The 22,721-nt window shown below is 28.4% G+C and overlaps 2 protein-coding genes across 2 annotated transcripts; one reads left to right on the top strand and one right to left on the bottom strand.

The window, feature by feature from the left end:
* Nucleotides 1-190: 190 nt before the first annotated feature.
* On the bottom strand, nucleotides 191-12,670 carry LOC145186816 (putative sphingosine-1-phosphate phosphatase). Its single transcript, XM_090078903.1, has 13 exons — nucleotides 12,208-12,670; nucleotides 11,609-11,694; nucleotides 11,158-11,252; nucleotides 10,766-10,841; nucleotides 8,933-9,000; nucleotides 3,010-3,054; nucleotides 2,567-2,646; nucleotides 1,883-2,032; nucleotides 1,552-1,637; nucleotides 1,221-1,320; nucleotides 1,088-1,141; nucleotides 750-919; nucleotides 191-598 (listed from the first exon to the last, which is right to left on the bottom strand). The coding sequence occupies exons 1-13, from the start codon at nucleotides 12,353-12,355 to the stop codon at nucleotides 425-427; spliced, it is 1,332 nt and encodes a 443-aa protein (XP_089935029.1). The 5' UTR covers nucleotides 12,356-12,670; the 3' UTR covers nucleotides 191-424.
* A 1,202-nt stretch (nucleotides 12,671-13,872) lies between these two features.
* On the top strand, nucleotides 13,873-20,382 carry LOC145184463 (uncharacterized). The gene is made up of 16 exons (XM_090078799.1): nucleotides 13,873-14,038; nucleotides 15,247-15,274; nucleotides 15,492-15,564; nucleotides 15,692-15,795; nucleotides 16,130-16,308; nucleotides 16,776-16,882; nucleotides 17,011-17,071; nucleotides 18,129-18,203; nucleotides 18,359-18,466; nucleotides 18,715-18,780; nucleotides 18,943-19,002; nucleotides 19,176-19,235; nucleotides 19,394-19,538; nucleotides 19,657-19,738; nucleotides 19,843-19,895; nucleotides 20,002-20,382. The coding sequence occupies exons 1-16, from the start codon at nucleotides 13,966-13,968 to the stop codon at nucleotides 20,183-20,185; spliced, it is 1,458 nt and encodes a 485-aa protein (XP_089934925.1). The 5' UTR covers nucleotides 13,873-13,965; the 3' UTR covers nucleotides 20,186-20,382.
* The last annotated feature ends 2,339 nt before the right edge of the window (nucleotides 20,383-22,721 follow it).

Raw genomic sequence — 22,721 nt, 5'->3', positions numbered from 1 at the left:
GTATTTGTAGTATACTCTATACACACAAACATTTAAGTAGATACATACACACGTATGTGCATATATATATATATATATATATATATATATATATATATATATATATATATATGCATACATACATTCCATAATTACATATACAAATACATTTCAAGAGCTACGAAAAATTTAAGAAATTTACTGTCGAATATTTTTGATTTTTAATTAGGATAAAATAAGGCATCAACTTGTAACTTTTCAATGATGACATCAGAAAATTTCTATCATGAGCTTAAAAGAACTTGAATTCTTGATAAGATGAATCAAAAAAATTGTTCTGACATTTTGAACTGGTACTGAAGAAAGTTGTAGATCTAAAAAGATTCTTACGCTTTGAATTTCATCAACAAGTTGCAAATTTTTCAACGTAGCAATCACTATCAACTCATAATACAAGGCCCAGATATTGATACAAGACTGGGTTACCATAGTATACTACAAAACCAAGACCTATGTAAGTGAAGAAACGAACGACATGACTTATATTCCATGGTTCTTGTTGCTTTAAATGTGAAATATTTCTTAATCGAACATCATGATCGTCATCATTTTCTTTCTTCTAAAATAATAACAATGTAAGCGTTTTAAATGATTGTAAACGTAAATGTTAGAAATCGACATATAACGAGGAATATGTTTCTACACAATGAAACAAATATGATTATCTACTACTTTTAAATTTTAACTAAGAAGCATACTATTTGACTTACTTTGTTTTGCCAAACAGGAGGAAGCCTGTAGTTTTTTGAAAAGCCAGTATAATAAACACTGGTTTTAGACTTGGAGTAATATTTTATATCAGTCAATTTTAGAGCAATCTCAATTACAGCTTGTATCAAAATTTTTAATACCACACGTGTAACAACTACTACTAAGATGCCTATAATAAATAAAAAAAAAATTATACAAAATATAAACTAAATATGAAAACTAAATTTTGTTTTTTAAATGACATCCTAGCAATATAAAAAGAGAAATTGCAAAAAGAGAAAAAACGAATTATGAGAAATAAATTTTAGTAATAGCCATACTGAAAATAACTGCTTACCAAGAACGAACCGACATACACCAACAATAACAGCAGTCATAACTGGTGTTTCACCTAAAAAAATCTCCTATGATATAATCAAAATGAAGGATAAAGATGTCTACAGTAAATTGAGTTCTAAACTCAAACATACCATACTTATACATTTCCATTAAAGACTTTAGAGGTGCAGAGCGCCCATATGATGCAGCTCGACCAAGAATGACACCAACCATACTGGAAACCATTGCAGTCTAAGAAATAAACACCAAAAATTAATTTGTGTTCAAACAAGGAGTCAAAGTATTAGGAGCAACTGAGAGTTAAAAACATCTTTGGTTGCTCCTTATACTTTGAAAAATTAAATAAAATTAATAATTTATAGGGAGGATTTATAAAAACTAATACAAAAAAAAAATTATTATTTTATACAAATCGTTAAAACTATACCGCCTTTAGTTCTAAATAATCAGACATTTCCTTACTGTTTCAACAAAAGCTGCCAGTCCAATTTCATTAAAGGGATGCAGAATAATAAGTATAGCTGAATAAACTGGGACAAGAAGAACACCTTATAGTGAAAAAAAAAAAATCTTTTAGATTGTAATCAATAATGCTCAAGAACTGAACCTCTGCTTAAGAATTGGATAAAATATTCAGATAATGTAAGCAAATGATTATTGCATTAACAAACTGTTTGCTAAAAAATGTGCAAATGTTTTTACTTAAACATCAATACATAACAAAAGAATTTTCTTGTGTATTAACATTTAAATAAAAACATTGGTGAAAGACTAACACTATTTATATTAATACCTTGGCCAGTCATCATACTGGATAGATCAAGCAGGTTATCAAACCTGTTCATAAAAGTAACTATTAAGCAACCAATTAAACTTCCAGTAATTACATCAGCAGGACTATGGACACCATTGTATATACGACAAAACATCACGTTAAATGACCCTAAAAAAATTTTATATACCTTTCAAATGTAACTCTAAACTGGTTTGCAACCTTAAACTAACTTCTTTTTTTTTTTAAGAATGTAAATGTTTATCATTTACTATCTTTAAAAAAAAAAAAAAAAAAAAAAAAAATTAATTTCATTAAAGATTAGTTGTTGCAATTTTCGTTAAAGATTATTCATTAAATATTATTTAGATTTATTTTCACTTTTCAGTAGCCTAAAACAAGAATAAGGGGATATTTTATATACTAACTTTGATGCTTATTGTTGAATCATCAACTTTGATTTATCAGTTATTTAATTATTATGTTCAATAACAATTTAAAGTATAATTATGTGTTTTAATATAAATCAAAATTAGGTCAATACCTTTTTTAATATTTGTTTTATGATTTTTTAAATAAGTTTCAAACAAAAAAATGTCTACTTTTTTTAAAAGCACTGAAGTTCTGTACCAAAAATTACTGACATGAATTTTAAACTACTTTAACATGCCCCCTCCTCTTTTTTTTTAACAAAGAAAATCTTACATGCAGTAATGAGCATAAAAAGGCAGATTAGTGTAGAGAATTGTAAATGATAATGAATCCAACAATAAAACCACAAATACCTAAAAAAAAAAAAAATGTAAATAAAGCAGAACTACACAGAATACTGACCCTGACCTCCCTCAGAAAGGCTTAATAATGAATTAAGAATAAAGATACCAATTAGCAGAGCATCATTTCTATGATAAAGTTGCAATCAGCTAATAAAATTTATCTTGACTATAAATTTTTCTGCAGATCAAGTTGTTTCTTTGAAGGATATTTATTCTTTGATAACAGTACAAATCAGAGTCTAATTCATTGTAATTAAATTAATTCTTTTATATTCAGAAAAAAAGAAAAGGTGAGGAAGAGTATAAATAAAATACTTATAAATTCTTATATAATTTGAGGTTTTTATAAACAAAAAGATTTTTTAAACTCACCATGGACATACAACAGCTAAAACAGAATGATGACTGGGCAAACCCCTAAAAATTAAAAGCTTAATTTAAATAAAAGAAAATACTATGATAAAGCAAACTCTATAATGTGTATTAAAAAAATAATTTCAAACAATCACTGCAGAAATATTTCAAAAGAATATATTTTGTCAGGTTTTTCTAATAGCTCCTTTTTTAAAATAATTAAAATATTGTGTGCTTTCACTGTATTATTAACATCCCAATTATAACGATTAATCGGATTTTTGGTTCTTTTGATTTTTGTTCATCAAAACCAATCTATTTGAGTTCATTTTTTAAAGAAATTACCATTAAAAATACTATCTTTTAAATTAACACGCACAAATCTTTATTGTGACCTATCAATTCATTACTTGTTTACAAGACATTTGAAATAGCGTTATGGGATTTTTTAACAATAGAAAAAACTGAATATCATGCAGTGATAAAATTCTTTGTTTTGGAAGGTTTATCTGCAACTGAAATTCATACAAAAATGGTGAACATGTTAAAGGAATCTGCTCTTTCATTTCTGACTGTACATCTATTGGTTTTAGAGAATAAATGCAGTCATACAATGATTGAAGATAAACCACATAGAGGTTGACTAAAAACTGCAACAGTCCAAGAAATCATTGAGCAAGTACATGATCTTGTTATTGAAGATCCAAGTTTAACTAAGCATAAAATTGCTGATACCATAGGCATCTAAGATGAACATGTACTCAATATTTTGCATGAAGAATTGCATATGAAAAAGCAGTTTGGAAACTTAGTGCTGCATTTGTTAAAAGTTCAACAAAAACTGGATTTTAAAAAAATTTCTCAGCATAATTAGGGGCATTTTAACCCATTCCACCACAATTTTTTTTACATATTTTGTTAATTAAAACACTATTTAATTTTTACAAGTTTTTATTTCAAAGAAACCTTAACACTAAATTATGAGTAATATTTACATGAATAAAATTGTTGACAATAATTTTTTATGCATAAAATGACCACGTAAAGACAGACCGGTGAAACGCCGGTTTAGTGTTTCAATACCATAATGTAGTAGACCAGCGATTCACCGGCTTTGTGTGTCAATGAGTTAAGCACAATAAAACCAATTTCTTGTATCATTTTACAATTATGGATGATACTTGGATCAACCACAATGATTCTAAATTGAAATAACAAAAATTGCAGTGGACTGAGGCTGGTTGTTCAGCTCCAAAGCAGGTGAAGTCAGTACAATTTGCAAAAAAGGTTATGGCATTAGTTTTTTGGGATGAAAAAAGGATTTTATTGATTATCTTGAAAAAGATAAAACAATTAACTCTAAATATTATTGTAACCTTTTGGATCTAAATATTATTGTAACCTTTTGTATGCTAAGAATTGTGAAAAAAAAACTGGTTTAGCAAAGAAAAAAATCATTTTTCATCAAGACAGTGCACATGTTCACATAAGTGTTTTGACAATGGCTAAATTAAATGAATTAAAGTACAAATTGCTTGAGCATCCACCATACCCACCAGATTTGGCTCCTAGCGACTACTACCTCTTTAGAAACATGAAACAATTCCTTCAGGGAAAGTGTTTTTCATTGAATGAAGAAGGTATTTCAGTCATAGATCAGTATTTTACAGAGTTTTCAGAAAATCATAACAGAGATGGTATAAAATTATTGGAGGATCATTTGAATAAGTGTATTAAAGCTGAGAGAGATAATATTGAATAAAGAAACTAATTTCAGGTAAAAATTTATATTCTTTCACTTTTGCTTTCAAAACTTTTCAACTAATTTATATTAGGGCTGTGGAGTCAGAGAGTCGGAGCTCATTTTGGCTGGAGTCGGAGTCAAAAAAAATTGTACTGACTACAACTTCAGCTTAAAAAAAATCTTTCAAGGTTTCATAATTTTCATATGGATTTTATAGATGTTACTCATTAAAATATTTTATTTTCTGTCAGCCTAAAGCACAAGCGTCAAACTCAAGCCCTCCAGTTGTTACAAAACTACAAGTCCCAGGATGCTCTGATAGTTGTAGGATATCCAGACATAATGGGAATTGCTGTTTGCAACAACTGGAGGGCAAGGAGTTTGATATGTTAGTTTAAGGCCTTTAAAACAGAGATTAGCAGCAAGGCATTTTGCTGCTTATCACTGAGAATCATAAATCATCTCCCCTGTGCTCTCCTCTACCATCCCTTAAACTAGATAACTTCATGATGCCCCAATCCCCAACTTAAACTGTCTGACACTGTGCTGCATATTCTTAGTAGAAAGCTAGGCATGCCACCACCAAACACAAAAGAGCTTCTTCAAAAAACAGAAAGACTGTAAGTATTCAATTAACTTTGCTTCTCTGGAGAGAGAGAGTATTAGAAAATTAGTGATTGAAGAAGTTGTTAAACAAAAAGAATTGCAATTTCTCAAGGGATGCTTTGTGTTTCTTAATAGAGTGAACTACTTTGCAATCAATGTCTGATTTGTTTTTGAAAAAAATGAAGTAGCTACCAAGATATTGGCAGTAAAAGACACCAAAGCTAATCACACCAGTGAATTTCTCTAGGTCTTGGTGGAAAAGATTCTTCAAGAACATGAACTTAAAGAAGAACAAATTCTTTCTGTTCAACTGACAATGTTTCAAACATGATTTTGACAAATTCATAATTTTATTAGTGACTGCATAAGAGTTTATTGCATAACAAGAGTTTAGAAAAGTTGGATTATTTGAATCATGGTGATGAAATAGCCAGTATTAACATTTTACTACAGTAAGTTTGTTGTTACAAATTGGCTACTTATGAAGGAGTCAGAGTTGGGAGTCGGAGTTGGAACAGAGGCTTACCGACTTCACAGCCCTGATTTATATATAAAAAAGTTTTAATTTCAGTCTTGTTTGTATACATTTTGTTACCAGGTCTACAGAGGTTTTACCAGGCTACTGAGGTTTTGCTCACTTTAAACAGCATGCGAAGATATAACCAATAATCATTAAACTCACTATCCCAGTACCGAACAAATTATGTAAGTCAAAAACATCAATGTATGTGTTTGCTTGGTAATCTTTGTATCATTAACTCAACTATAAAAATAATGAAAATGTTTGATAAGATGATTTTTTTTTTTTTTTAAATTATTGCAATACATTATAAGAATTTTTTTTAAATTATTAAATAAAGACTGTCTAGAATGATAATGACCATAGTGTTTTTGAAATATTTTAATGACTTTTTAAAAATTGTTTAAAGCAAATTTATTTCCCTTTCAAATTATATAAAGGTAATAAAAAGGTGATTGTAAACAAAGAAAATTTATTTGCAAGTAGAAAAGAGAAAATTCATTTTTAATGAGTGGCTAAAAAACTGTAAAGTTCCAATTAATTCACTAGGCAAAAAGAATAGAGTTCAAAGGAAAATTGTCAGTTGTGCCATCAAATCATGAAGTGAAGCTTACAGATTGGAAAGAAAGCCAAAAAACGAAGAAAGAGCTCAGTTAAGTTTTATACTTGAATAAAAAGTGATTAGGGAGATTGATACAAATCCAAAGTACTCCGTTTGGGATATCGAACTCCGTTTGGGATATCGAAAAAACTGGTGTTCCCAAATCAATAATCCAAAAATTCCAAAGGAGATATGGCAAATAGATGTATAAGAAATTTCTTGAAAAGTCCTAACAGTATTTCAGCGAAGACCAAAGACATGGTTGAAAATTGCTAAAAGAAAAGCTTCAAGAAAATCAAAAGTAAATTATATTGGATGATAAAACCCATTGCAAACTCAATTGTTTAATGCTCCCAGGCCAGCAGTTTTATGCAATCTTAAAAGGAAAAAAGCCTGACATTTAGGAAAGAAAGTTATGGTTTAGCAAGCCATCTGTTTATGTGAATTCACAAATCAGCCATTTTTAATGAATGGAAACAAGAACTCCAAAGTTTACATAAAAAAAAGTTTAAAAAAGCAACTTATGCTTTTGATACAAAAGCAGGATGATCAGGTTGCTTTCTGGTCTGATCTTGCATTTTACAATTACTTAAGAAGTTTTATCAAACAGTATTAACAAAATGGTGCCAATTATGTCCCAAAAAATATGAATCCAAAAAACATACCACAACTTTGTCCAATTGAAAATCTTGGGCTAGCATTAAATCTGGCTTGGTCAGGAAAGGCGTGCGATCGCACTCTAATCTTGACCACGCATACAATATTTAGTTACAACAACTTGCCTATAGCTTCATATACTTTTTGAAATGTTCTCAAAACATCTTAAGAGCCGTGGCCAAGTTGTCGCAAATAAATATTTTATGCGTGTACAGTTAAGTACAGTTAAGCTTTTAGAGCTGATCAATATATTAAGAAAATATTTTGATCAGCTCTAAAAGCTTAACTGTACTTGGTGAAAAACTTCCCTTACAACGAAAAAAATATTAAAATTTATGAAGTGGTTCTAGAAATAAGTTAAAAATCCCATGGTCATTGTCATTCTGGACCATGTTGTACTATGTCAATCTTTAAACATGTTATTTCTAACTGAAATTTAGATCTTCATGTGAATATGCATTACTAATAATTTTTTGCATAGTATAAAAAAATTTCAAAGTCATTTGCTTTAAGAAAAACATTTTTGTAAAAAAAGAAAAAAAAAAAAAAAGTGCATCAAATTATTATTCTAATTGTATAATGATTTTCCAATTGACAAATATTTAATTTGCTTCTATTTTATCTCTGAGGAGTTGACCTGGTATGTGACTCAATGTAGCATTCAAAATATTTCATTAAAATGAAACAAAACAAGATTCAATATTACCAATGGTGATCATCCCATTAATAAAGATTACTTACAGGTATGTATATAAATATTTAAAATACCAAACAAAAATTGTCTGGATTTAACTTACTATTACTAACTTCAAATGAAATTGTATAAAAACAATAAATACTGATATAAAACCAAAGGTGTAGAGAAATGTTACGCCCATGACTAAAAACAAACATTTTCACTTTTAGGCTGTCTGGCTTAAACCCTATAAAGGTATATATGTCAGGGCTTGTGATGAAGCGGACGCACTCGCGCCGCGCTCATGAAACATTTTCGCCCCTAGGAGGTTTTAAAATATTGTTCACGGCCGTAAACAATATTTTAAAACCTCCTAGGGGCGAAAAACAACACTCGATTAGCTTATAACAAGAGTATAAAATCATGCTCGTTCAAAAGTTTGGGATGGAAAAAAAAAATTTAATTACAAATATTTTTTATAAAATATTTGTAATTAAATTTTTTAGGTAATGATAAAACTTGTTGATTTAACAGTAAAACTCTGTCTTCCTTATACTTATATCCTTATACAAAGTACTTATATAAAATATAAGCATTATGTCACTCGCTTTCTGCACGTTTCTATTTTGTTATTTTGTCAGAATTTTTCCGTTTTGCACTAAACATAATGAATGAAATTTCAAGATCGCTCTCACAGACTTGACCCTGAGCACACATAATTGCACTCGATGACAACATATTATAATTTTACGAGCGTGATATAACACGCTTGGCAATTTTCTTCATCACAAGCCCTGATATGTGTTCAAAAAGCAGCCAACTCTTTAAACTTTTTTAATACTTTTTCTTTTGTTTTTACAAGAAATTTTTTAATGACAGGTCATTCATACCAGAAATTTTTAAATTTTTGGGTAAGAATTGCAAAACCTAAGGAGTAAAACTTTTCCAAAAAAGGTAAAACAAAATGTTAAAACAGAGAAACTAGATACAGCTACTTATTTGTGCTTAGGGATACTCAATTACTTCTATAACATACTATACTTTATGCCAGTATTATGAAATATTACAGAATTCAGAACTCAAGAACACTGAAAGTTTTTTATAGATGAAAAAATTTTTTAATTAAAAATAACTCACCATGTATAATAAGCATTTTCTAATGGTTTCACAGGTGGACTTGGGGGACGAGGTAAACATAATGAGTTCTAAAAAATATAAAACACTTTACATCCGGATATGCAGCTCTTAAACTACAATTAATGATATTAAATATAACTAAAATATGTTAAGTATCATAAAATCAAATATCAGGAGTTCTGTAAATTCTTGTGTATATAGCAAAGTTAATAAAATAATTGAAATTGAGAAAAATTTAAAGCTAAAGATATTTATATCATGTTTATGAAAGATTCATAAGCATATATAAATATATATATATATATATATATACATAAGCATATATATATATATATATATATATATATATATATATATATATATATATATATATACACACACACACACACACACACACACACACACACACACACACACACACACACACACACACACACACACACACACACACACACACACACACACACACACACGCTATTTGTGTTTCTTTAGATAAACTGGCTATTTGCCATTTGACTTCTTGTGATACTGATTTTCATTGCATTTTTCTGTTTCAGGCGTGCTAAGAATTTACTGATTGAAATATCTCTTGAAATTCTAGTTAAAAACTGATTTTTGTTTGAAATTATTTGTAATTTATATTGATCAAAGCGAGTTCAAATTTTCATGATTCTCGTATAACTAATTTAAAAGTTATTAAGTTTAAATTAACTGACCTTACAATTTTGATTAATTTTTGGTAATAAGTAAATAATAGGGTTGCTTGAATTTGTCTTTAAATTTCTCAGAAAGGATAAATAGGACCGAAAAGTGTTATATATCAATGTAAAGCTAATTGAAAATCAAAAATTAAAAAAGTTTTTTTTAACTATTAATCATTTAAAAAATCATTTAAGGGATAAGTAAATAGCTATCAAAAAAAAAACTGCCTTATATTTTTGAAAGCCACTGTATTTTAGTTAAAAGAATAGAACAGCGCTGGTATAGTTTTGTACCTGCTTTTAAACTTAATTGTACCAATAAAATGTACTTATTAACTTTATATATCCAATAAATGAAAATAGGACCCTGTAAAGATTCAGATTTTGAATAGAATAAGAAATGTGCTTTAAGATTCTATTTGAGCCTATTCTCTATAATTGAATCAGAAGAATTGTATTTTGAATTTTTATGTAAACATGTGTAAAATTGTTTTTTAGGTAATTCATCAAGTTAGGTGGATAGAAATTCAGCATTATTACAGTTTTAAAAAATGCACCATGGTTTTAAATCTATTATAAATGTCCATTGAGGAGGTAGGTCATGGGAATTGTGTATCCCTTCTGCTGTTGATGGTCTAAAGAGTATTCACCAAGATATTTACTTTGACACATAACTAAAATATTTAATGGTTGTCTCATAAGAATTAAAACAAAGGTACACAAACACTTTTCTATTATGGAGTATTTCATAGCAAGAAACAACACTTAAAAAGTGGAGCCTGAAGCTATAAGAACCCCCTAACTGACCTAAAAAAATGATAGGTTCTAGGCCCCCTCTTTATTAACTAAAAATACTCTTCATTAACTAAAAAAACTCTTCATTAACTAAAAATATATAAAAAAGGTTTGTACTAAGTAATCCTAATATTTCTACTGCATGGAAAGTTTATTAAATTTTGCTGATATTAAAACACAATTTAAGATTCAATTTGATTTCAAACCTATACAAGATTCAAATTGCAGCAAATCAATCAATTTCATATTCAATATAGAATAAATTTGTTGGGGAAAAAATAAAAGTATTCTGAGAAAAAACAATTAAAAATAAAGTCCAAAAATTAGCACTTCTTACTTTTACTGCATTAGCTATATAGAAACCCATTGCCATTGCAATACAAGATAATCGAGCAAGACGCATATCAACAATCCTAAAATTATATGCAATTCAGAACAGAAAAAACTTTTTAATTCAGGGTGGTAAATATTGGAATATGCCAAATATGCTTTAACGTTTTTAAACACAAATATTTTGCATATAATATTGAGTGTAAAACAATCTATCATTTTGGATGTTTTAGAAATATGGTAAACAGTGTTTGAAAGAACTTTCATGTTTATCCAAATAATTTCTTTATAATGGAATTATTTTTAGGCAAATCGAAAAATATATCTGAATTTAAAGTATTTTTATGAAATATATTTTAGATAAAAATTTTAAATAATAAACTTAGCTAATTTACTTACCATACAAGAAAACAAATATATAAAACATAAAACTCTTCACAACCAAGTAAACTAACAATCTTCATTAACTGTGTCACATGTTTGTTACGAAGATGCTAACAAAGCAATTAAAAAAACAGTTACATAAAAATCACACAAAATCATTTTAAAGCATTTTTATTGCATCTGATTATTAGAAGAAAAAATTTATTAGATTATTTTGTTATAATTTTATTACAATAGCTTTAAAGTCCAATTAACATAAACTTGATTATTTATCAGGTGTTACTAACTTTTATATAAATGGAATCCAGTTAGTTAGATAGAATAACAAAAAGAAAATGGAAAAATTTCCATTCACATCAATCACTATCCTACCATAATATAACTAGACAGATGTAACACTGAATTAGTTAAATGATTTTTATAAAAACAAAATTTTAATTTATGTCACATTATGTCCCAAACTCACTTGTATAGCAAGCAATACAGGTGTTCCATAAAGGATGCTTTGCAACAATTTGTGACGAATCCAACGACCAGGAGGACCAAGAGCATCTATAATTAATATATATTAGCATATAGATATATTTACATTTGGTGGTCATCATCTATGTCATTGTCATCATTATTGTTGTTATCACTATCATCATTTTTTCAGTTAATTTTAAAATTTGAACATTTTTGATGGCTTTGAGATAATGCCACATAAATATCTTTATTTCTTTTTCTATCATCATATAGTACAAACAGCATAACATTTTTATTATTGACTTTTAACTTACATGCAAAAAATTCTAAGTTATTTAGCATTTTCAAAAAAATTTAAACTATAGTCTTATTTATGGTATTTCAAAGAAGGTTAGATAACTAAATGCCTATAACTTCAACATTTAGTTACAAACATATGATTTATTAGTCTAAAATCGAACATTAATCAAACATAATAGAAAAAAAAAATTAAATTTAATGTTGTTTATATAATTATAATAACTGGAACTTATCATAAAAAATAGGAGTACGTAAATAATAAATAAAAGCTAGACAGTTACATTTATAACAATATCATACCAATAGGGGCTTGAACATATCCGATGTCTTCATCAACACCATCCGAACTGTTTTCTATTTCTCCTTTCATAATCTGTTCAAGGAGAATAAGTTCTTTCTCGGTTTCTTCATCATAGTTAGCCCACTCCTGAGTGTCCTGAGCCTCCATTCCTTAGTCTATGAAGATATCAGATACAGAGAGACATAACCCTTTCTTACTTAAATAGAACTCATTCGGAAGAACTTTCTTTTTTGTGACTGTTATGACATGAAAACATTTTTATCTTCAGCCCAGTTCTCCGTTTAGAAATCAATGTAAATACGAAGAAAAGAAGAAGGAAAAAAAAACGAAACCAAATAACGAAATTAGAATCGAAAAAAAAAAAGATGTTTAATCTAAACATTTCGATGAAAGGCATCATCATTATTTATTCAAAAATATTTATAGCGCAACGTTTGTTTTTTTTCGTTTTTTTTGTTTCTCAGCTAAGTGAAAAATTATGCTGCAAATCCTCTTACATAAATATTAAATTAAAATTCTTGACAAATTTAAATGATGAAATGACAAATCAACTGATTGAAAATTAATCCAATTATACATAGCCTACCTACAATAAAAAAAAAAAAAAAAAGAAAAAAAAAGAAAATAAGAAAATAAGAACCTATCTACTAGGCGTAGCCATTTAGAGTCTCAATCAATCTATTGTAGAGTAAGATAAAAACAGCATAATAGGTGGAAAAAGTTTTAGCGTAAGATTTTAGCAAGTATAAATGCGAGTGAGAAGATTTTTTTGTTTTAAAATAATGATTTATTGACACGATAAAAAATAAAAAGTGCCTTCTTTTCAGCCTATATTTAAAATGCAGTAAGACTATTGAAGAAGCATTTGATGTTAATCAAATCTCCTCTAAAAAACAGGAAAAAACAACTGGGTGTCTCTCCGATAAAGGTTTACATTAGAGACCCTTTTTTTTTCAGGCCTGAAAATACAGACCTTAACAAAAATCTTTTTTTAAAGTTAAAAATTTTCTCTGTAGTCACAGAAAATGGTGAATTTATATCTTTTCCTAGGCAACTTATACAGACTCAAAACGACCAAAATTTCAATACAGTTTTTTGGGATAAAAAAAATCATAAAATGAAACTGCTAAACTAAAAAAAAAAAGGAAGAGCAGGTAATGTCAGTTTCTGACCTTTGTAGAAAATCTAAATCATTTTTAAAAGATCTAAAACCTTAGTCTTTGGTTATGTAGGTTGTTTGATCTTGGTTTTTATGAAGAATATCTAAGGTGTAATTTTCAAAAAGCTGAAATAAGATTAGATATTTTCAATCACTCTCTTCAACTAATTGTCTTCGGTTTTAGACTTGACGAAAGTAAGTATATCATGTGTGCTATATGCAGACAGCATCTAAAAATCCTAAAATAACGGCATTCTTTGTTTTTCCCTTGATTTATTTAGTTTTTTGAGAAATTAAAAAAACCTTATTCTGTAAAATTCTCAGTTTTTACTGGCTTACATTGTCTATAATTTAGTATTTTAAAAATCGCTTAGATAACACGTTACTCCAATATCCTATATAAGAATCTATTTACAAATATTAGATAAGATTTTAAATGACAGCTTGTTGATCTAGTTGAAAATGAAATAGCTAATGTAGAATATAATTTTTAATTATATAGTAAAAATAATAAAAGGAAAGAGGCCCCCGTGGGTTCCGTTTATAAATGTTAAGTGGCTGTAATTAAATGTGATAAAAATCAAATGAATCGGTGAAAATGGCGGATCCCATAGCAGTAGCTAACGTCGGACCCATTTCTGCTGAGGAAGACGAGAGTTACCTATATTCAGGTAATAATCAGTTATAAGTGAACAATTTTCTAATTATTTACTAATAAAGTAGTAAATTTAATTTAGAGATAGTTCCTTTGCAACAAGAAAGAATTTGTCGCTGGTTTCAATGATTTATTTAAAAAAAGAAATTTCAATTATAGTTTTTATAGTTTATTTAACTCATCTATATTCAAATGGTAAAAGTAAATTAAATTTAGATGATAGATTTCTGTATTAAAAAAAATATTTATAGGATATTTGCTATCATATGCTTTAGTTAAAACAGTTTAAAGTTTATTCTAAATTTTTAAGTTCTTTTTGTTTGTTGTTTGCAACTTAGAGCAAGTATGATTCTGTCACTCTTATACTGGTTTCACTATTATGTTGCATTAGATATCTGTAGAAAGAAAAAAAAGCCAAATTTAATTTTTGAATTTTTGAATTTTTTATAGCACAACTGCAGATAAGTATCTAAAAGCCATGCTTTAATTGAGTTTGAAAAATTTATGCAGAGCATATAGCATCAGCACTGTCAATAAAGCTGCTTAGAATACTTATATCAATATTAAAATTTAAAAATTTTCGTAGCAGAATTAGCCTAGAACTTGCTTGAAGAGCTTGATGTGTTTAATGACAAATTTTATTGGGAATGGATTGAAATGAGTTTGTCATCAAAGTTAATTAGCTTGTAAATGGAGGCCACAGAATGCAGATTTGAAATAAAAGAATAGTATTAAGCTTCCAAACCCAAATCTTCAGTATATTCATTTTAACATGACTTGATAAATCCCTATTTTCACTACATTTATAAAGTAATATTAGAAAAAAAAACTAATTTGAACAACAGTTCTATGCAATTAAATGGCAATATCTTCAGTTTCATTTAATTGATTTTTATGTCAAATGTACTATTTATAGTATGCACTCATCTTAACTTTTGTGCATAGGAGAGGGAAGGATTTCACTGCATACTTCTTTTGTTTATGTTTATTTGTTTCTATATTTTTCAATATGATTTTGGCTCTAATTGGTGAGAGGGAAAGGCAGAATTATTAATTACACTAAAATACTGCATGGCTCACTTATCCTGGCACACAATCTAGTTTCTAAAAGTTAATTATTTAGAGAAATAAGTAAGTTTGATTAAGTTTGATGAAGTTTTAAAACCAATTGAGGTTTTTTGTTTCAACGAGTTTTTAACTTTTTAATTTCTGTTTCTTATATAGAAGGAAGTCAATCTGCACCTACAGTAAGGTAATAATCAAATGTTTATGCTTTGCTTTAAGTACAGATTTCTGTAATAAATTGTTATGGTAACTTTATTTACAGTTTTCGGGGTACAGTATTTGAGCTGTTCGCTATGTTCTTATGTGGACAGTGTTTTCCTTAAATTTTTTATTCCAGAAACTAATTTTTACTGGAAGACTTGAAAAAAAGCTTGTTTTTAAAAGATTTTTTATTATAAATATAGAGAGGATGAAAATTCCGCTCGGTTAGAGTTTGTTTCTGATGATCATACTGTAGAAGATGAGAAGAATGCAGAGGTAAACAAATTTTTGTGTGCAGGTTTTACAGTGGTTTTTGCCTGTCCTTATTTTTAACCTCAGACAAGGTTTGCGCACAAATTTTTTAAAATAAAAATTCTTCATATAATTATGTTCATTTAATTAGGAGCAAAATGATGAAGAAGGAGAGTTTGAGGAATCTGACGATGATGATGATGATAATATTCAAGTTCATATTGGTGAAGTAAATGCCAGTGGAACTACTCCTGGGTTAGTACTGTATTTAAGTCAAGATTTTGAGCTATTTTAGAATAGGTAAAAAACAGACCTTAACCTTTTCAACAAGTTTGTTTATCCAGTTGACTTGTTTACTAATTCAAGAGTTTTTTTTTTATATACATAATTATAATGATATTTTCCAGGTAAAAAACACAAGGTCATTCATTAATAAATGTATGTATATATATATATATATATATATATATATATATATATATATATATATATATATATATATATATATATATATAAATTAAAATCTGCTAAATATACTATTCTCCAAAAATTCCTGTTTGGGATAATAACCTACTTAATTTATGTTTAGTGTTTATGGTACACCTGTTAACTGGAAAAAAGATGCTACAGGCACTGTTAAATCTGCTGTTCTGCCTACACAAGGTCAGAAGAAAATTGATGTCAATGCTGTTGGGTTGATTAATGGTCAGCCTATATATGAGTATGACATGGACAATGATCAAGATGATAAGCCTTGGAGAAAACCAGGTTGGTGAGTTAGTTAATTATAATAGCCTTCTACTCTTTAAAACCTGGATTTTCTCCTGATAAAATGTTTTTCTACCAGAAAATAATTCTCCTAACCAGTTTATATTTTTATTAATGTAAAATACAAGAATAGTTGATTTACTTGTTTAAGCATTTTACATAAATGAAATGTTTAGCAATAAAGTTTTTACATGGTTCATAAGTAGATATACATTCCCACAGAGGATTTGTAAGATTACTTTAGAAGATAGGTTCTTGATAAGAATAATATTCTGAAATCTTCTTACCGCACATAGATACAGATTTGTTTTCATTCTTATAGCATCTTTCTCTGTTGCTTGTTTTTACATAACATTGAGGAATTTAATAACTAACTAGAACAATATTGCAAAGTTGTAGTATTAAATTTTCTTTTTAGAGTGTCCTTCTGATCTCAATGCTACAACTGTTTAACATTTTTTTGTCAGGTGCTGATATTTCAGACTATTTTAATTATGGCTTTACTGAAGAGACCTGGAAACAATATTGTGAAAAGCAAAGGCGCATGAGACTTGAAACTAATCGTGGGTCTTATGTAAGTATTTTTTGTTTATTGTTCAAAAGTTATCACTTGTTGAAACAAAATTTTTTTAACATAAGAGATTATTAGTTAATGTGAGTGTGATTATGCATAAATAAGTCAATTATCTTCTTTTTTTTAAGATAGTAACAACAACCCCGTCTATAACCCCAGCTCAAGTAGAAATTGAAGTGCTGCCTGATGGTAAGAAAACCTATTTCATTGAAAATGTTGTTGTTTATATTCCTATTGAGTATTCACTGCAAACATGGGTATTGAGAAGGCAGTGCAAAACAATCCAATTGTACCATATTTTTTTTAATTGTACCCTTTTTTTTTTCCTCAGTGGGGTCCTATTATTGATATAATAATTAGGATCAAAACTCATAATTATTAGCACTAAAACTTAGTCTTAGCATCAAACATAGTAATATTGTTCAAGCATAGCAAATTTTAAAAGTAAAAAAAGTAATACAGATCTTGTAAAAAAGAGTGTCATTTTGTGGTTGTATTTTAAAACAAAATGTCCTTTATATTATCCCTATCATAAGACTTGTCATTTGTGAATGTTATGAGTTACACAAAAGAAATGAAGTGCTGTTTAAAAACCAGTTGTAGTTAGTTGTAGTGTGTAGAATAAATCTCGGAAACCAAACTTAATTTAGTAGATGAGTAAATTAGTTTTTTTAAATTGTTCGTAAGTTTTTTAAAAGTTTTCTCGTTAACTGCTGTCAATTTACAATTTTCATCAAATCTATCAGATACTATTAGGCTTTTTATGAGACTGCAACCTCATGAAACTTGTGATGTTTAAAGCAAGAATGTATGACAAAATGTCCTTGTAACTCATACTGAATCATTATAAGTTACACGGACATTTTGTATTTTTATCAACTGACTTTTATCACTGTCAAAATGCTTTTGTGAACTTTTGCAGTTTTCTTGATTTAAAAAAAAAAAAAATGAATCTTTGATAATTTTACTTTTGATATTTTTATATCATACATTAGTTAAAAAATTTTAAATTTAATAATGTAAAGATTATGTTTTTATATATAAATCTAAATTTTAGATTACTCTGATAAACATAAAATAAGCCTGCATTTTATTGAACCATAAATTTTTTTTAGGGGATGCAGAGTGAAATTACTGTGCTTTCTCACTAAATAATTTTGTCTGTCTCTGTCTCTCTATAAATATTTAATCTGTTACCATGTTTTCTGTAATGAATTTTTATTTTATAAATAATTTTTATAAAAAGGGCGTACTCGTGTTAAAGCTGGTCCACCACCTGATAGGAAAGTAGAGGGTTCCATTCATGTCATTGGATCAGATGGTAATAAGATTGAAATATAATATTCTTTGCAATATTAACGAGAAAAACATTCAACTAGGTGTTTTTAAATGAATATTTGTATTTAACTTTTGCCAAAAACATTTTCACTACATTTTAAAGTGGAATCCTTTCAATGCTTATTTTTTGTTAAACAGCTGATGCACGGCGTAAGCAAAAAGAGGATGAATTATTAGCATTAGCTTTAGGATCTACCCGTGTGATGGCTCCATCAGGTTTTCCTGGTCAGCGTCCAATTTACACTGGTATTTATTTTACTTTAAATTGTTTTTTATCCTAAATTTAATTTAAGTTTAACATTTTTTGAAATCTCCAATTTTACAAGTTTGATAAGTATGTACGACAAATTGTTAAAATATTACGATTGTAATCTGATCATCTTCATAATTTTATCTTTGCAGCATTTCAATTGTCTTAAATTTAGTTTATATTCAATATTTAATTTATCTTTGCAGCATTACAGTTGTCTTATATTCAATATTTATCTTTACAGCATTACCAGCTGGCACAGTGATGTTTAATCCTGAAACCTCTCAGCCTCAACAAATTCAATCGATTGGTCAGTTCGTTTGTTATTATTATTCTTACTTTTGTTTTAAAATTTATACAAATTTTATATCTGCAATCTCTCATTTAAATATTTTAATTATTATTTTCAATTTGTTTGAATACAATTAGAGTAAGTAAGCCAAAATTTTTCATTTTTTGCTTGGTTTGGCAGGTGGAGGTCCAAGTGGTTTACCTCCTGGCCTTCAGTTCTTACCTCATGTATCTCAATCGGGTTAGTTAAGTTTTCAATATTGGAGATAATGTGAGTTTAATATAACTACCAAGTTATTCTCTATTTAAGTTTATTTTTCATCAACCTGGTGAGTTTTTTTAACACATGCGTGACTTAAAATTAGTTACTTTATTTTTTTTACAACTTTGAGTCTTACACATGAAATTAATTAGGAATACAAAGCATGAGTGGTGCTCCTCAGATATTTCCTCCGCCATCAATAAGTCTCGGTGGTATGTAATTTTTTTCTAACTGTAAATTTTTCTATATTTTATAGGTAATAATAATCTCTTACTTTATATTTTAAAAAAGTTCGTTAATTTTTTTGACATCATCCAAATCTATTTACCTTTTTTTTTTGTATTTAAATCTTTTTTCACTTTTTATACAGATCCATTTCTTCATCCTGGCAACATGGTGCCTCCCGGAGGCTATAGTTTTGCAGCTCCAAATCACTATGAAAGTGACAGTGAATATGATAGTGATAATGAAAATAGGCGGCATAGAAGCAGTCGTCGTGAAAGTTCACGTCATCGGTATTAATCCGATTTTTTTCATGAACATGGCAATTTTATTAAGCTCAAATTGCCTTTTTTTCTGGATAGCCTAAAAAAAGGAAATTTTTAATAAGTCTATTTTTCTTCATAATTTTAGAAGACACAGAGATAGAAGTGATAGAGATCGTAGTGATCGTAGTGATAGAGATCGTGATAGATCAAAAACACGAAGTGATCGTGTAAGAATTTAGCTATATTTGAGCCAAAAATTAACTGTACAGATAAATGTCGGCAATTACTGCTATTCTGGCATAACAATTTGACTCTTATTTTGATTTCCTAGGATCGCTCTTCATCAAGAGTAAAAAGAGAACATTCAAAAGCATCTTCAGACAGGTACTTTTTATGTATTTGTTTTTAATGACTTTTTTGAAATTGATATCTTTGTTAGTATATCACTGAATTATCGAGTAATAAAATTCAGTTTGTTATTGTTTTTTAGGAAAAAACGATCGTCACGTACAGTCAAGCAAGAGGGAGCTGAAGGAAGCGAAGAGTCCTCCGAAAGAAAGAGTCGATCATCACGTCGATCAAAGCAAGTAAGCGATGAACCAGAAGAGAAAAAAGATGTTACGAAGGATGAAGGAGCTCCGCCGAGCGTTAAACAAGAACCCGTTGGAGATTGATCAGAAGTTAAAGAAGTTCTTCGCGTTCTTACACCTTGATCAAAACGTTTCTAACATCTCATCAAATGTTAACCTATTAATACGGCGCAGCGTCTCAAAGACGTTGAAGATCATTTTTTTGTAAATAAAGTGTTGAACAATTGTCTATTGTTCCATTAGTAAATTTATTTACTGAAAGTAAAACGATTTTTTTTTCTGATTTGTTGCTTTTACTCAAGTCCCAATCCGTGGCCATTCTAAGAATACAAATTGCAAATTTTGTTTGCTTCAATATAGTTTACATACCCTAGAGAAAAATTTACGCGAAAATTTGGTTGTGGTTATAAAAACATTGCTGTGCTGAAATTCTATTTAAAAAAAGATTTTTCAAATGCCTAAAGATTTATGATAAAATAAAAATATACCTGACGGAACTCTATGAAGATTTAACTTGGCATTAATAGCGGCAGCTTCCCCGCAGTGTACTATTAGATAGGTAAAATGCTGATTTTAAACATAGTTACAAAAAATCCGAACGAAGTACTTTGACTAGTGTCGTCATCTTTAAAACACTTAAAAAGTTGGGAGTTTCTATGTAACTTTAATTTTTGTAACTTTAAAACTTCAATTTTTTTGTTAAGGTTAAAGAACAATGAAGTTAACATCGGAGCAACTCGTTTATAAAATGGGTTTTTCTCTTTTTAGTTTAAATATCGTCGATTCAATCAAAACCATGGTTATTCAGAAAAAGTAAAAGAGTACCAAAGAAGTTAAGATGTTACTTTTTTACTTAAATAGCTGGTGGATCTATTGGAAATAAAAACCTTTTTGCTTTTCAGTTTTATGATATACCAAGCATGCTTAATGTTGCTTTATTTTTAGATGATGCACAATGAGATCTTTGGAATAGGTCAAATGAAAACGGAGGTGGTCTGGAGGCTACTCACAATTACGTCCAGTAATGCACAAAATGTTAGTACGCTGGCAACAATTTCTTCAAACTTACCTTTTAAAAAATTTTGGAGCGGATAACTGTATGGCTGTTTAAAAAGGCTATTTTTACAGACACAGATCTTTTAAGATAATTATTTTTCACGAATATATGACACAAGTTTTATGATAACTTAGGGGCTCGCAATTTCTAGTGAACTGTTTGCATGTTTTAATTTTAAAATTTTTTATAAATATGAAATACCATTTTGCAATTTAAAATACAATAGAAAATTGCAAAAAAAAATCTTTTTAACCTCAATTTATTTCAAAAGTAAATTTATTTTTATTATATTTATCATGATCATCATCATGATCATCATCATGATCATCATCATGATCATCATCATGATCATCATCATGATCATCATCATGATCATCATCATCATCATCATCATCATCATCATCATCATCATGATCATCATCATCATCATCATCATCATCATCATCATCATCATCATCATTATTCCAAATCTTTTCGTGCTTAAATTTTAACTTTAATCAATCGCTAAAAATTGCTTAAATTTCATGAAGATTGTTTTAAAACGACTTTTTTGAACGAGTTTAACAAATAATATTTTTTGCTCTGGGAACAACACATTTATTATTAATACTCCGTATGATTCACTTTGTTCCGAGTTATTCACTTTACCTTTAGTGTTAAAATAAATTAAAATTTTTAAAATTTAAAATTAACTTAAAGATTTTAAAGCAGAAATAAATGTATTTTATAGTCAATAGGAGATGCTTGCAGATTAAGATTGCGAATATTTACTGGCCATTTGGAAAGTCCACTGCTTTCAGAATTATCTATTTATGGTTGTAAAAATTAACCATCTGCAAGAAGTAACGGGATTTTCTTATAACGCCTGATAATTTATATTTTACTATACTGTGAGGTATGCATTTCAATCTAAGAATCTTTTTTATGATTGGGCTTTATTATTGTTATTAAAATTTTATCATTGTTATTAAAAATTTTTGTTCTTAAAATTATTATGTGCTTTATAAGGTTTTATGAGTTGGGAGTTTTGAGGGTTGAAGGATTGGAAGGTTAGAGGATCAAAGGATTGGGTGTGCATGGTTGTGGAGATCTCTCAAGCTAAGAATATTGAAGCATCTCTGTATCCATATTCATTGTGATGGTTGCACTTAGTTCTATAACCGAACGTATTCTTACTTCTGCGCGATTTTTTTTTTTTTTACTGTCTAATGTTAATTTTCTTTTCCAACTCAAATAAAAACAAAAATCACAAAAATCACAAATTTTCAAACAAAATAAAGTTTCTCACTTTTTCTCATTGATTGTTTATTCATCTGTATATCTCTAACTCTTTGCTGTGCTTCCTACTCTTCTCTGATTTTTCTCTTTTACTCTTCCTTGCATCTTCTTATATCTTATTATACTCCCTTGCATCTTCTTATATTCGTTTCTTTATGTTTTGGCGTTAGCTTCTTTTTATTATCGCAGTTTGGTGTGTGAAACACTAACTTTTGGATTGGATAATTAAACAGCTACAAGTAGCTTCTTGTTTACATTAACGATTACATTTGGTTTTCTCACAAC

Source organism: Hydra viridissima, unplaced genomic scaffold (assembly GCF_058129835.1).
Source record: "Hydra viridissima isolate aposymbiotic clone 2 unplaced genomic scaffold, HvirCarnegie_v1 scaffold_2, whole genome shotgun sequence".
Taxonomy (NCBI): domain Eukaryota; kingdom Metazoa; phylum Cnidaria; class Hydrozoa; order Anthoathecata; family Hydridae; genus Hydra; species Hydra viridissima.
Note: the sequence above shows the minus strand (reverse complement) of the source record. Positions and strands in the feature narration are given on the sequence as shown.

Excerpts from the sequence above, each read along its gene's own strand:
- LOC145186816 (XM_090078903.1), bottom strand. The coding sequence starts at position 12,355 with ATGGAGGCTCAGGACACTCAGGAGTGGGCTAACTATGATGAAGAAACC. Across the intron at positions 1,321-1,551 it reads TGGCAGCTTTTGTTGAAACA|ACTGCAATGGTTTCCAGTAT; the intron begins GTAAGGAAATGT and ends TTTATTTCTTAG. Across the intron at positions 920-1,087 it reads TGTATGTCGGTTCGTTCTTG|GCATCTTAGTAGTAGTTGTT; the intron begins GTAAGCAGTTAT and ends TATTTATTATAG.
- LOC145184463 (XM_090078799.1), top strand. The coding sequence starts at position 13,966 with ATGGCGGATCCCATAGCAGTAGCTAACGTCGGACCCATTTCTGCTGAG. Across the intron at positions 15,275-15,491 it reads CAATCTGCACCTACAGTAAG|AGAGGATGAAAATTCCGCTC; the intron begins GTAATAATCAAA and ends TTATAAATATAG. Across the intron at positions 19,539-19,656 it reads CGTGAAAGTTCACGTCATCG|AAGACACAGAGATAGAAGTG; the intron begins GTATTAATCCGA and ends TCATAATTTTAG.